The sequence below is a fragment of the Glandiceps talaboti genome, chromosome 6 (genome assembly GCF_964340395.1).
Source record: "Glandiceps talaboti chromosome 6, keGlaTala1.1, whole genome shotgun sequence".
NCBI classification, from domain to species: domain Eukaryota; kingdom Metazoa; phylum Hemichordata; class Enteropneusta; family Spengelidae; genus Glandiceps; species Glandiceps talaboti.
In genome coordinates this window covers 8,715,475-8,730,856 of record NC_135554.1, presented here as the reverse complement: position 1 = coordinate 8,730,856, position 15,382 = coordinate 8,715,475, and the positions used below count along the sequence as shown (strand labels likewise).

The following is a 15,382-nucleotide window of genomic DNA, read 5'->3' as shown; positions in this document are numbered from 1 at the left end:
TCTAGGGTGAAAAATACATAAACATTCAAAACTTTTGAAATATTTTTTGTGATTGGCTATTAATTCATAAAATACAGTATGTAAGATTCAAATGTAACTATTACAATCATGGTTTTATAGGCATTAAGTGTTAAAAGCTGTTACCAATAGCAATACATGGCATTTCGGTTTTCTCGCGATATGTAACAAAATATGCCTAAGGATGCGCAAGTGGCACCCGTCAGATGTGTTATCAGGACACCTTTCTGAGGTGGAATCTGTACTCAAAAAAATTGTATAACTCGCATTGCAAGATTCACACCCAAAAAGTCACTTTGGTAACTAGAAGACAAAAAAAGAAAATATGATAAAAATAACAAAATTTACAAGTCGTTTAAAACATTTGTTTTAAAGGTACTCAGACTGGAAAATGCGTCAACATCTTGCAAGGAACGGTTTTTCCTCTGAATAGACTAGAATTAAAACCTGCTAGTTTAACGGTGTATCGGGAACGAAGATTTCAACACGAAACGAACACGAACATGAAATGGAACGTTGGCAACAACATACTTTTGTGCATCCCCTCCTTAAAAGTGCCATTTAGGCATTTAATATGTAAAAAGACTGCTTCCAGAAATTTACTTCAGGCCTGAAGACTTTGAGTACTAAAATACTCAGTGACAGACAATAATTTTCAAATTCACAATAGAACATTGCGTAATAAATTACATCAAGCCAATGTACAGAATCACACATGGCTGGTAAACAAGTAATTCAAATGATAGACCTGTTTACAGTGAACGTGTTTAATAACAACAATAACAAAGACAGAAGCAGCAGCAGCTAACAACGACGACGCAGCCAGTCAAGATCTTATACCACCTCTTGGTCTGCCATATGTTCATATATACCGGTAGCCATTTGAAGGAAAGAGCTAATTTATCATGACATGGATAAACAAAGTATAACCCTAGTACAAAGTATACATGTATGATTATTGTAGCTTACGGCAGTGTTGGGTAGAAACGAAAGATTGGAAGTAAATAGTGTATGAGGGCGTCTTGAATAGCGTGCAACAAAATGGCGGACGATGTAGAGGTTGATATTGAAGGTATCGAAGACGACGGACAGTAAGTGTAACTTTATGTTATCTTTTTCTTTGGTGAACAAACAGAAATATCATTGAACTTTACATTGATATATAGAATACGCCATTCCCTCAGAATATTTGTATTTCTGCGTGAATCAACGGGAACGTTCCACAACACATGATTCAATAATGCCAGCCGAGCCAATCACTGCATAGCCTGTTTACTGCGGTCGAGATACATCGTTTATAGCTGGTCGTAAAATGAGAATGCGAGGGCTTGGAGGTACGACCAGCTAACAGTGTGTCTCGACAGCACAGTAAACAGGCTATTCACTGCACTGAGTCAGTGCATGTACCCAAGTAAATATAGGTGTATACATGTACATCCATGGTGTACCCGAGTATAGACAATTTGCATGCAACCATATTTAAAACAATGATATCTATAGTAACAATGCAGTTGATGATGTTATAAGGTGAATTTATGTCAGAATTACAGTACATGAAACGCTTAATTTAAAGTTTGACAGGGTGTTAGAAATACTGTCTCGGCATCACTTTGTGTATTGGGTCAGGGGGTCATTGTTTATTTTGTTGTAGACGGTACTTTAAATGTACACAAGTGTTTTGTATTGTCAGTCAGATTATCACTGTACATGTATCTACAACATTTCATGACTTGTAACCCTGGTATGTAACACATGAAGACATATTATACATGAAAATATATCATATGTTGAACATTGCAATGTACATCATGTATGTTTAACATGACATACATGTAGATGAGAACATAGAACATGGAATATGGAAGATTTAAAGGGATTAGAAACTATGTCTATGATAAAATCATTTTCTTGATAGTAGAGGTAAGCAATGTTCACAGGTCTTCAAGATTCAGTAGATTGTATAACCTACTGTACTGAATCTGATCAGCTTGTTCACAGGGCATACCTAAATAATTAGGAAATGATTGATTGATTGATTGATTGATTGATTGATTGATTGATTGATTGATTGATTAGTGATTTATCACATGTACATTGTTATCTGGTATTCATAAAGAACAATAGTACGTGGTGGTGGTGGTACAATGGTACACTTGTACAGTCAGACACACGTTAACACAAAATGTTAGTCACTTTCACTTTCACAAAGTGTAATAATTTAGTAGAGAGTGGAAGAGACTAAGACTATGGTGTGTATGAAAATAAAAAACAACAACACTACTGTATAAGACCACAGTCAACATCATAGCCATTGACCTCTTACAATATATATATATTGCTTGTAAGAGGACAATGGCTAATGCTAATACTAATGCTAACAAGTATACCTTGATGAGCACACTTTTCAGCCACTTAAAACACTTGATGTAATGACAGATACCCCTGAGTTTAGCCAGTCTCAACATACTGGATCCACTCACCACATTAATACAGTTTTGCTACTTTATCAAGCACCAGAAACTACCCGTAAGTTATGATACAACTAATGAAGAAATACCGATGTGTTTGCTTAATGTACAATGTAGGGACACCGGTGTTATTTCATGAGTTGTAACTATCTTGTGTTGCTTTATACAGTCATCCGTTCAGATCTACATGCTGATCAATGCCAGTATAACATTACCATCAAAACAAGGTTCATCTTTCTCAGGGAATTTACTCATTTACATGAACAACGTTTTGTTCATGATTTCTCATTGAGCTAGATAGGGTAAAGAGATGATTTGACACCACAGGTAGATCTAGACTATTCCATTATGTATTACCAACTTACTTTTCATTGTTACTTTTTTTCAGGGTCAGTAGTTTAGATCTACACTCTGATCCAAATGTTCCACCATCGTCCAGTACAAACTTACTGTCAGAGTTTTCTGATCCACCATGGCTATTGGAGCAAGAACCAGTAAGTCTACACCATACAAACTTTTTTATTGCAGTCTATGATACAATGACAGATTAACTTTATACTGCAAGTAAATGCATACATGTATAGTTGGAAGTCTTTAGTTTGTGATTACCGGTATATCTGATGAGTGTTGATCTTCACTTGACAAATGAAAGTGTATCTTGAACAGATAAGATATCCTTTGCATGTTGTGTGTATCCTGTTTTTAACCACTCTGCTGAGCTGCAATGAACCAAATGATTAGCCAACCAGGCTAAGGCTTTCTTGATGGCATGCCCTCAGATGTATCTTTGTCTGTGGTATGCTTGGTACATGACGATTGTTCACATTTGCTATACTATATATAAAATAAAGGTCAATTTCTTTGAAAAATAACTTTCATAATTTGAAATAGGATTGTACATGTACATGTACATAAGAAAACTTAAAGGGACTCTAATGTAACTTTGTGAGTCTGACAGTATTTCTGCAGATATGTATGATGAAGAAGACAAGTATTTACATGTAAAAATATTGTTGTTCCATTTTCACCCAACAATTTATACACATGCATGAATCAAAAGACTTGCATTGAGTTCATGGACAGCAACTGTTTGCTGAAAGGTGCATGTACAATGTATATATTATATGTCTTTCACTCAGGACTACTAGTACTAGCTTATACTTTCTTGTAGATAGGTCACCAACACACAATTTCTTGGTTGGCAGTCATAGGAAGGTCTGTTATTACGATGTTTGCTTGACTGACATCAAACTACCCTAGAGCATAATTGAAGTCACCATGCTGGGTATTTTTCAGCTTTCTCTACGAAGGGGAGTGTGTGCGTCATTCCTTGAAGGATGTAAACCAGGATACTGTCAGTCATTGTACTATTACTGGGGAATGCCACTCCAGGAAATAGAGACATTTTCATAAACTATGGGTGCTAGCGAGTCATTTCATAATTTTACATCACCTACAATTGCTTGTGATTTCAGAGAAACATCAAGTTGATCTTATGCCTTTAATGGGCTATTGCATCATGGGAGTCTGCAGAAATAAATTTTATAATGTATGCAACAGTTGTACACTGAATATTCATGATGTGTTTTACACTGAAGTGTAGAGTGTTTTTGTGCTCATGAATATTCAGTGTGCAACCATTGATTACATTATTTCTGCTGATTCCCATGATGCAATAGCCCCTAGCTAAGATACCCTATAAACGCAATAGATCAAATTGATGTTTCTCTGAAATCGCAAGTAACTGCAGGTGATGTAAAATCCTGAAATATTCCAGAACCCATATTTTATGAAAATGTCTTTATTTCCTGGAGTGGCATTCCCCTTTAAGTACAAGCTCTAGGGAAGGCACTGTGTAGAGTTACACTTATCAGTATTTTCATGCTCTATCATTGACTAGTATTAGTTAACCACTTAAGGATTATTAAACTGTCTTTTGCAGACTTGGTCTCTTCAAGATGATATGGATGATAAAAGTAGAGAGACAATAGAGAAGATGTTACTGGAAGAAGAGTATCCTTAAAATATGTGTTTTGAAATATATGTACTGTACCATTGTATTATACCATGCATTAGCCATTTAGAACAAACAATATGGAACATATATGTATACTTTGGTCATTCTACATCATGACAATGCAAGTCTATGTCATGACAATATTATGCTTGTCCACATCACTTGTTCTGCTGTGTTTGAAATATGAGTCAAAATGTTCAAAATTGTCATTATTTTCCCCTGATTTTTCTTTGATATTACTGGCACTGGTATAATTATGTTATTCTCCAATATTTTTCTTCATTCAGCCGGAAAATACTTGTGACCTAAGGGTTGTCACTACTCCTCTAGCAACTTTTAGTGACAAAGACTTCTTAGGTCACTTTTATTTTCTTGGCCGATTGAAGACAAATATTAGGGAATCTAATTACAGCAATTCAAGGAGGTCTTCAAAGCGAAATAACTTGTTTACATCTTAATATCGTAGAATATACTGTGTGTAGATGTATGTAGGTATGTATTGTTGGTAGTACTCTCATCCAGTTATTATCTTTGATGAGAACTACCGTAGAAGTAGGTGACCAATTCCATGGAATTTCCTTGACGTAGATTCTAGATTATATTTCCAAGGACGTAGCATACCAGCAGAGGAGAGTAAACCTGTAATTGATAAACCTAAAACCTCCACATCAAACAAACCAAGCAGGTAAGTGTGTGTGTGTATTTGGTGGTGGTTGTGGTGGTGGTGGTGGTCACTGGTGGTAGTGATGGTGGTGGTAAGTGGTCACCACTGGTGGTGGTGGTCACTGGTGGTAGTGATGGTGGTGGTAAGTGGTCACCACTGGTGGTGGTGGTCACTGTGGTGATGATTGACATGGTGAAAATTGCTATATAAACAAGATGTGTTATGAATTTCTATAGATTACTAAAATTAAGGATAATGTATTCCTGCAAATAAAATAACTTCTGTCATTCCCTCACCTTTTAGTTCTAAAAGCAGAGGAAGGAAGCCACTGTTTTCAGGATACAGGTAAGAATTACTTGTGTGAATTTAATATCATAGGTTGTCACAGATTTCATAGATAAAATGACCAATTTCCTTAAAATCATTCTCCCATTAAGTGATTTGTTAAAAACCACATACAGAAATATCAATCCAATCCGATATTTGTTTTGTCAGGGCCAACCGACTACCTTCCCATAAAATGCCATGGACGGATGAAGAAAAATCCATATTTGAACAAGGGATGGTAAGTTTACTTGCACATTATTCTCATTACATGTGTACCTGTAAATAGTATTTCACATCATGCCAGAGGGTCAAAAAAGAACAGGAAGGTAGACTTATTTTCATGTGCGCCTATAGTAATGCATGTGTAGTACGTGGAACAGAAGTTATGGTGTCGACCAAGAAATTGAATATTTTGTTGTCACTGCTGCAGTTTGTGACATGTTGAAGCAATTTCTTGTTGTAAAGTGACCAAACAGAATTCACACCTTCCGTTTTTCTGACAGTTGAGAAATGATTTCTTTATTTTTTGTGTGCATGTAGGAAATTTATGGTAGAAGTTGGACCAGAATTGCTCAGTTGATACGTACCAGGACAACTCTACAAGTGAAAAACTATGCTAACCAATACTTCAAGGTCAAGGTGAGTGTCTTAGTGGAATAATTCATAACATTTCACTTTATTTGATGTGTTTGCAATACAGTCTTATCATCCCATACAACCAACAAGTGTTATAGCGCCCTCTATCAGTATAATCAGGCAAAGGACGAGCTATTTATACAAAGGCCATCTTGTTTTCTCCAATCAACCCTTGAAGACCAAGCAATGTGTGTGAGAAATTCAGGTAGCGATTCTATTTCATTTACCTCTTACATACTGATAAACCACAGACCATTCATTCATTCAGTCATCCAGTCATTCACTTAAGCATTAATTAATTCATTCACTTATTCATTCATTCATGTGTTCATTCATTCATTCACTTAACTGTTCATTCATTCATTCACTTAACTGTTCATTCACTTATTCATTCATACACTTATACATTCATTCATTCTTATTCACGTGTTCATTCATTCACTTATACATTCATTCATTCATTCACTTATTCATTCATTCATTCACTCACTCACTCACTTGTTCATTCATTCATTCATTCATTCATTCTATTTTTATCTTTCTATAGGCAAGAGAACAGGACAAAGTTGAGACCGTAGTTCTACAAAATGTAATGTCTGGTATGGAACCTCATCTTGAACCTGTTAATATTAATGACATTGACAGCCAGGAAGCAGCATTAGCTGCAGTTACTACGGCAACACCAACGATAAATACTATACCGAAGAAAACAACTCAGAAGAAGACTGTTATCAAAAGGTCTCCTTTTAAAGGGAAAAATTCAAAAAGTCCCAAAACTGGGACTAAACTGGAAAAACATTCAAAGCGAGATAAAAATGATCTAATGAACACTACCAGTGTCGAAGAGGATGTAGTGGCTACCATCAACTTTGATTCTGAGTTACTTAGACATCAACCTATATGTGTAGGAGATGTACTACCAAATACTGAGTGGGAAGATGAAGAGAAGGATGTGGAAGATGCAGCGAATGAGATGGAAGAGGAAGAAATTGAGGTTGATATTGATGGAGAGGATGAGAGTGGGATTAATGGAGGTAGTCTTCTGAAAGGTGGGTATATCAGGTGGTAGTGATAGTGATTGTGGTAGTAGTGGTGGTGGTGGTTATGGTGGTGGTGGTGGTGGTGGTGGTAGGGATAGTCATGGGAATGGTAGTGATAGTGGTAGTTATGGTGGTGGTGGTGGTGGTGGTGGTGGTGGTGGTGGTAGAAAGTCATGGGAATGGTAGTGATAGTGGTAGTTATGGTGGTGGTGGTGGTGGTTGTAGGGATAGGACTGATGGTGGGGGTGGTGTTGGTGGTGGTTGTGGTGATGGTAGTAATGATGATGGTGATAGTGGTGGTGGTGATGGTGTTGGTGGTGGATGTAGTGGTGATAGTGATTGTGGTGTTGGTGGTGGTGGTAGAGATAATGGTGGTGGTGTTGATGGTGGTGATGGTGGTTGTGGTGGTGATAGCGGTGGTAATAGTGTTCATAGTGGTAGTGGAATGTTGGTAGTGATAGTGGTGGTGATGGGGATGATTATGATTTAGTGGTGAAGACAATAAAGTTGTTTTTAATCTCTGTCTCTCATAGGTAGTAGTTTGTCACCAGAAACAATCTATTCAACATTATTAAAGTCAGCTGAAGAACCTGATTACAGTACAGATGATGAAATCAGTGACACAGACAATTCAAATAGTAATGAAGATGAAGATGATGATGACGATGATGATGATGATGACGACGATGATGATGATGATGATGATGATGATGATGATGATGATGATGATGAAATGAAGGAATCTGACTTAACATATTTTACAAGCAATACTACCCTCTACGACAGTCTGGATACACGTATAGAGAAACCAACACTTGAATCTGAAGAAACTCATTATGAGGCCAATGATGAACAAAAGGTGAAAACACTTCTCTCGGAAAATATTGATATCAACAAAATTGGTGTTGAAATTGGAGATGATGGTGGTTGCCATGGACATGTGAATTATTCACCAAGGGACCCAGCAGAATGTGGGAAATTTCAAGATGAAGATAGTGATGGTGATGATAGTTGTTATGACGATGACAAGTCACTTGGTGTTGAGAGTGATGAACTTTATGTGCCCACAACTCAGGAACATTTTGAAAATGATACCTTGGTGACGTTTATTAAGGAAAATTATGAAGATGAGAAATCAGGTGATGTATAAATGAAATTTTTAAAATGTATTTTGTCCATGTGTCCATTTGAAGGAACACTGGTGTTAGAATTGAAACAGACAGACTTGTCATAAATTCAAAGGGTTTTTTTTCCTCTTCTACAATTTTATTTATGAAAGTTTATTGTTTAGTCTTCTGTAGCAGATAGGCAAGTAAAAAATTAAGGTTTACTCTTCAGTTTACCGTCTAGCAAAGAATATTATCAGGAAGGCAAGTAAAACATTCAAGTTTACTCTTCAGTCTAGTGTAGTTCTAACATTATCAGGTAGGCAAGGAAAAACTTCAATGAGGAATTTTCTTCCAAGAAATTTGTCATCACTGAGTAGAAATTTCCAATACTAATATTAGTAATAAGTGAAAAATGTATTTTTATTGTTCAGCATAGAATAGAACATTATCAGATAGATAGTCAAGTAGGAAATTAAATTGTATTATACCTTGCCCAAGGAAGATTGAACAAAATATGGAATATATACTCTGGTCATTCTACGTCACGACAATGTGTGTCTATATCGTGACAATCCGTGTCTACATCATTGGTTATGCTGTGTTGGAAATATGAGTCAAAACATTTAAATTTGTCATTACTTTTCCCGATTCTTCTTTGATATTACTGATGCTGCTATAATTATGTTATTCTCCAATATTTTTCTTCATTCAACCAGAAAATACTCTTGACCTGAGAGGTGTCACTACTTGTGTAGCTACTCATAGTGACAAAGGCCCCTTAGGTCACTCATATTTTCCTTGGCTGTACGAAGAAAAGTATGGGGAATAATATCTAATAGTAAAACCTAGCATAGAACATTATCAGAAAGGCTAGTGAACAATTCCATTTTGTTGCACAGCTATATTACACAAGTGTTGCCATTCTTCCTCAAATTTTCAGAAGAAAGTTTGTCAAAATGAAAACTTTATGTTATAAGAGATGAACTAATGTCTACATAATGTATCAATCCACATAAACCCCCATGGTCTTTTCCTCAGTCAGCATATCTCTGATGTGTACCTTCTTTGGATTTGATTTTAGATCCGTGGGCTCACATACCAAGGGCTACTGAAGAAATGTTTATGGATAGAAATGTGATAACAGATGCTGAGAGGTCAGCACACTCTGAGTTCTTTGATGGTCGACCAATGAAAACACCTCAGAGATACATGAAAATCAGGAATTTTATCTTAGATTCTTGGTAAGATTTGAATACTTAACTCGTTTTTTTGGAAACCCATGTCCATCTTTTTGCATGAAGATAGCTTTGAAACTAAGGTAATGTTAGTTTTTTTATATTGGTGAAATTTTAATACCTCAGTTATCCAGTTATTTTTAAGGCTTCCCTACCACTGCTCTAAGGGTGGGAAGTAGGTAACGTGTACCTGAGTTCCCCAGTTATTTTACCAGGGTTCCCTACTAGTGTTTTAAATTTAAGGGTGGGAAGTAGGTGAAATCTACCTGAGTTCCTCAGTTATTTTACCAAGGTTTCCTGATAGTGTTTTGCTAAGGATGGTAAGTTGGTAAAATGTACCAAAGTTCCACACTTATTCCACCAAGATTCCCTATTAGAGTTCTGAAAGGCAGTAAGTATGTAAATTCCTAAGTTCCCTCGTTATTTTACCAGGATTCCCACAATATATGTATGTTCTGCTAAGGGCAATGAGTAGGTAAAAATTCTTCCCAAGTTTCCTAGTTATTCCCAGTGTTCATATAATTCCCTATAATATATGGTGATGTTGACAGGGATAAAATCAAGCCATCGTACCTGACCAAGACATCCGTAAGACCAGGACTAAAGAATTGTGGTGATGTCAACTGTATCAGTAGAATACATGAATACTTACAACATACTGGAGCTATTAACTTTAATGTTGGTAAGTCAAACTAATTATGTTAATGTTGCTAGACTCATAGTCTAGTGTCATCCTTCATCAAATCTTACGAGACCTCTCTTTCATACTAGCTCAATGAAGTCCTGAGATGGATGTCAATGAAATTGAGAATTCATCCACAGCCACCAAAGCAGTCATTAACATTATGTCTTTGTTAATTAATCTCAGAATTCTAACAGTTAGGGGTTTACTCATTTGCATGAACAACTTTTGGTTTATGATTGCGTTATTTCACCAGACGAGGTTTGAAATGATTCGATACCATGTTGGCATCAAGACTAAGTAAGCTCCAACCCACCAGTTTGTTCCATAAAGGCTTGTCAATACAGAAATTTGCCATAGTGGCGCTCTACTTCCTGTCTGTGTGTACCTTGGGGTATACACGGTATAAGTTACTCAGTTAATCATAGAGCACTGCTGCTTTCCTTGATGTCTGAACAATATGAAAAACATCCCTGATTTACACTTCTACAGAATACCAAGGGACAAAGCTCTTAAGAAACGGTACTATGAGGTGATGATACCCCCAGTTTGTGTGAGGGCGCTGTATTCTCAATTTCCAGTTTGTCTGGAATGGCTTATAAGTGTACATATTTATTTGTTTACCACTAGATAATCCATACAGAGCAACAAGAGCAGCACCTACTTCAGGTAGAAAAACTCTCTCTAAAGATGAACTGCTGGCGTATCAAGCTGTACGGTTACAAACCATGGTAAGTAACTCAGTGACATACATATAGTATTAATTTTGATAACTATCTTTGAACTTTCAATTCTACTAATTTGAATTTGAATTTGTAAAATTGTATGTATGAGTAGAAATTATGGGGGATTTGTTCATCTCGTCAATTTGTTTCTTTTTTTAGCGACCACGGAAGAGGAAAATCCGTGATGGATACGGTAACTGGATTGATGCGTCTGATGCAGAAGGACAAACCATTGACCATGATGATATAGTGCAATATGATGACAGTACTGGCAAATCAGCAAGGTTAGTAACAGTAGTTATACCGCCCTCTTGTGATGAAGTGTCTGCCCTCTTTTCACCATAGAGGGCTCTCTTCGTTCCAAAGGAAATAGTGTGTCCTTCACGAAGTTTTCATACGAGCTATACACGTTTTTTTTGGGGGGAAAAAAAATAGGAACATAACAGCAAAAGTTTACACAGAGAAATTCACTAAGAAATCTTATTTCTGTAAGGCATGGAATAAAAAAGGCCACATACGAAATGTATTGTATCATTATTTTCACTTCGCCCAATCACACAACACCATTGTGTATAAACTATTCTACCCTTTCTGTGGAGCATCTCATCTGAAATATAAAATAAAACAGTTTACACGGAGAGAAAGACAATTCAAACACCAGCCATCTATGTATGTTTATGTATGTTTGATTTTTGTCATTTCAGATCCAGACCAAAGTATTCTAAATTAAGCACTTATGACCCCTTCAAACTAGTGGCATGTGGTAACTTCACCATAGATAAACCGGTACGTATCTCATTACACATCATTATCATTTATAACACTATATACATAAATACCTTGCTGTAAAAAGACATTAACCCTGTTTACATGACATGGAATAACCTCCTAACTATTCAAGTCAGAACGGTTAATGTACTTGTAAATACGAACACATCCTGACACTCTTTACAAAACTGTCATGACTTAGAACACCTATAGAAGGTTTGAGAATCTGTCTTGAAAAAACAAACTTATGAAAAAGTCTCCTAAATCCTCCTGAAACCATGCTGACTTAGTGCACTTATGAGGTCTCTAAGACTTTGGACACCTACGAGAAGTCTCCTGAAACCCTACCAAAACTGTCCTGACATAATCTGTGTGTGAGCGCATATGACAAAGTGGCATTTACTGTCCTGTACGTAGATGCACATATTTCATCTTTAAAACCCTGTATTGCACCAAATGCACAAATCCCTGCTTTTTTCTAAATTTGTCACAAACATGTCATTTTTGAACCTCTCATCCTGATAACAAAAATATCAATGCCACTAAAATGAAGTAAAAAATGTAATAAATTATAATAGACAGTAACATTGACCTTGTCATAACACTGTCAATTGTCTACACACTGTATGTAAATCTACACTTGAACTTCTGATGCTATTGACAGCGTACTAAGATTTTCAATGACACAGTTATGATGAAATGTAGAGAGAGAGAAAAAAAATCAAAGTCCAAGGGCAGTGGTTGTACACCTAGTTACAGTGCAATTTTAGTAAAACAATAGATAAATAGTGATAACAATAACATTAATAGTTAACTGACAACTGTGTAATCAGAGTCTATCAGTCTATAGTCCAGTCATTAGAACAATGCCTACAGTACAGGTTTTATGATAACAAGTTTAAATTAGGGAGTAAACAGTAGAGGACGTTAAACCACTAATAGTATGCTGACAGCAATGTTTACAGTTTCTATAAAATGTATCATGAAGTTGGAGCTTTAGTCTCGCTAGAGGGTTGGGTAGGGGGAGGGGGTGTCGGATAGTTTTATGATTGTACAGTTCTACAATAGTTTGGAATCTAAGTTGAGTGAGTGGGTTGACAGTTTTATGGCTGTGTACTTTTTTGATAGATTGACAATCTTGAATCCTAGTAGTGTTTTGAGTTTGAGTTGCTAGAGGGTTGGAATGTTAGACAATTTCACGACTACATATATTTTCTAAAAATTATCTCAAGATACCTGTATTGTTTTCTAATAATTACCTCAAGATATCCATATTGTTTTGATCAACAAAGAATAGTCCATGGTCTCCAGCCTTGAATAAGTGAAGCTGTCTGAAAGCTTCCAACTGATTGGCAAAGATATGTATCTATACTTTCCTATAAACATTTAATAATACAGTTCAACAAGAATTGATTTTCTTCCAATGACCTCTCCCCATTTAAATTAAAACCTTGCAAATCAAGACCATGTATATGTCTTAATCCAGGTCAAAAAACTGTACATATTGTAATAACATTCTAAGTGCATGGCTCGAAATTACCTTTTTTTTCTTTGGTAGTCCTAACAGGATTCAATTTCAGAAATTGGTAGTCCAAGAAATTGGTAGTCCCATATTCCTGAACTGAAAACAGATTTCCTCTATTGGAAATATGTGTGTTATTATATTAAAATACTTTCATGTCCATAAATATTCCATCCTCATCACATAATCAGTGATAGCCTGAGTGGGGTACAAGCTGCAAATTATGGTAGCCCCTTGACAAGAATTAGTAGTCTGTGGACACGGGACTTCTGTTAATTTTGAGCCTTGAAGTGTTACAGCAATTGCAAAAAGGAACATGCATAAGAAAATTTTAAAGGGAGTTACAGGGGGTGGAGTATATTACAGACAGAAAGTGAACTACCCATACAGAATCTATTACTTCATGTATTGCAAAAACATGGAATAATCTATGCTTAAAAATGCATAGGTAGGTTGATTTCTAACAGATTACCTGAGTTCACTGTTAGTGAGGGAGACATTTGTTTGTATCAAGTATTTAGTGATAGCTCATCTTAGCACGCTATCTCACGTGTCTAGAGTCACATGCACTCTGTCAAATTTTCCAAATGACCCAAAATGATATCTCCATCATTGTTGTATTCACGTTACCTAGTGACTGACTGGCTGGCTGACTGGCTGACTTTGGTCCACTGCCCTCAATGTCATCTATCTGTTCTATATTCAATCTCATTACTTGACTGAATCCAGGTGTCCTTTTATGAACTATGTACCTCCTAATATAGTTTTAACAATATCACTTATGTATCAGCAGTAATTGATACAAAGAATGGCAACTAGTTTTTCCCCTCAGCAGTCTCTTTCAAAAATTTGAGTTATAAACAATTACTGAAGTGAAAATACTTACATACACCCTCCAGTAAACTTTTCTAGTGTAATATCAATGTGCCGTCACATTAAAACTGTCTTCAGTATTGTTAGAAAGGTTGATTGTATATTACGGATTTCCTCAACTTTTTTACGCACTTAAAAAATTATATCATGGTGTCATTTATGAGTTATATCTTAATACCAGGGCAGATTTCAGTCAATTGCAAGTGGTGGTTAAGTATACTTCAGTAAATAGACTATCACAAGTACATTTTAAATATGCAGCAAAAACTATGCCCCAAATACGTATAAACTCAGCTTGAGCCCTTTCAGAATTAAAAATATTGACAATCAAAAAAGTTACATGTATATTGTTTTCCCAAAACATCAGCATTTCATAAACTTATTTGTATCCATTTTGTATGATAGAATGACAATGCAATTTACAATGTACTGAATTATTTTATTTTTAAACGTTCTAGTATAACTACTGAGTCATGATGGTCAGATGGCTAGAGTGGTTGGCTTGGAATCTTTTACTAGTTGCTGGTTTGAGCCATGTGGCTGTCTTTTGTTTTTTGAATGGGTAAAGTTCTTGGGTAACATTTCAACCATAATTAGGCCCCAGTCAACACAACTGTAGTGTATAGTTTGGGACACCTGGTAGGAGAGATGTTGCTGTGTAAATGACTGAATCTTGACAGAGAGACCTCAGTGCACCAGGGAGTTGAAGTATAAAGGTCCATTGTACCATTATAGGTCTCTGCTAGGAGTGTTACTTGTAAAGTGCTATGAGGACAGTTTGGAATCGTGTGCTATACATATAAACTGAAGTTAACATTATTAACTTGATAAAAAATGTTATACCAATATTATGGCACAATAGACACACTTCAAGCTACTGATAGTGATAGTGATGTAGATGTAGAAATCAGTATCAATTGATTTGATTTGAATTTATTAGGTAATAATTTATACAACTATACATCAAACTACAAGGTATAAAAAAATCACCAAGGAGAGCACACAAAAAATATTTAAAAAAACACTTATTTCAAATGTGGTCCTCATAGGGAACTTCAAGTCTCCGTGGCAACAATGGTATAGAAGAATGTCTTACAATTATAGACATGACAGAAAACTGATTAGAATGATAAAATATACATTGACTAGACTCACAATTAAAAAGAGGGAGGACTAAAATGTTACAAAAATATTATGTTCTTTAGATGCTTGTTTGTTCCATACAAAAGATATCCATGGATAAATAGGCATTGTAGTATTATCATTGTTAAGTAGTCTTTCTGATCCCAGTATAAGAG

The 15,382-nt window shown here is 35.9% G+C and overlaps 1 protein-coding gene across 1 annotated transcript in view; it reads left to right on the top strand.

The window, feature by feature from the left end:
• The first annotated feature begins 1,059 nt into the window (after window positions 1-1,059).
• LOC144436800 (histone H2A deubiquitinase MYSM1-like) overlaps window positions 1,060-15,382 on the top strand; it is a 28,841-nt gene continuing 14,518 nt past the window's right edge. The window contains exons 1-15 of the mRNA XM_078125660.1: window positions 1,060-1,109; window positions 2,875-2,980; window positions 4,429-4,499; window positions 5,099-5,188; window positions 5,471-5,512; window positions 5,663-5,732; window positions 6,035-6,133; window positions 6,678-7,179; window positions 7,704-7,833; window positions 7,957-8,309; window positions 9,361-9,520; window positions 10,066-10,196; window positions 10,827-10,927; window positions 11,081-11,205; window positions 11,626-11,707. Coding sequence (XP_077981786.1) covers window positions 1,060-1,109; window positions 2,875-2,980; window positions 4,429-4,499; window positions 5,099-5,188; window positions 5,471-5,512; window positions 5,663-5,732; window positions 6,035-6,133; window positions 6,678-7,179; window positions 7,704-7,833; window positions 7,957-8,309; window positions 9,361-9,520; window positions 10,066-10,196; window positions 10,827-10,927; window positions 11,081-11,205; window positions 11,626-11,707 — 2,112 coding nt within the window. The remainder of the gene's footprint in view (window positions 1,110-2,874; window positions 2,981-4,428; window positions 4,500-5,098; window positions 5,189-5,470; window positions 5,513-5,662; window positions 5,733-6,034; window positions 6,134-6,677; window positions 7,180-7,703; window positions 7,834-7,956; window positions 8,310-9,360; window positions 9,521-10,065; window positions 10,197-10,826; window positions 10,928-11,080; window positions 11,206-11,625; window positions 11,708-15,382) is intronic.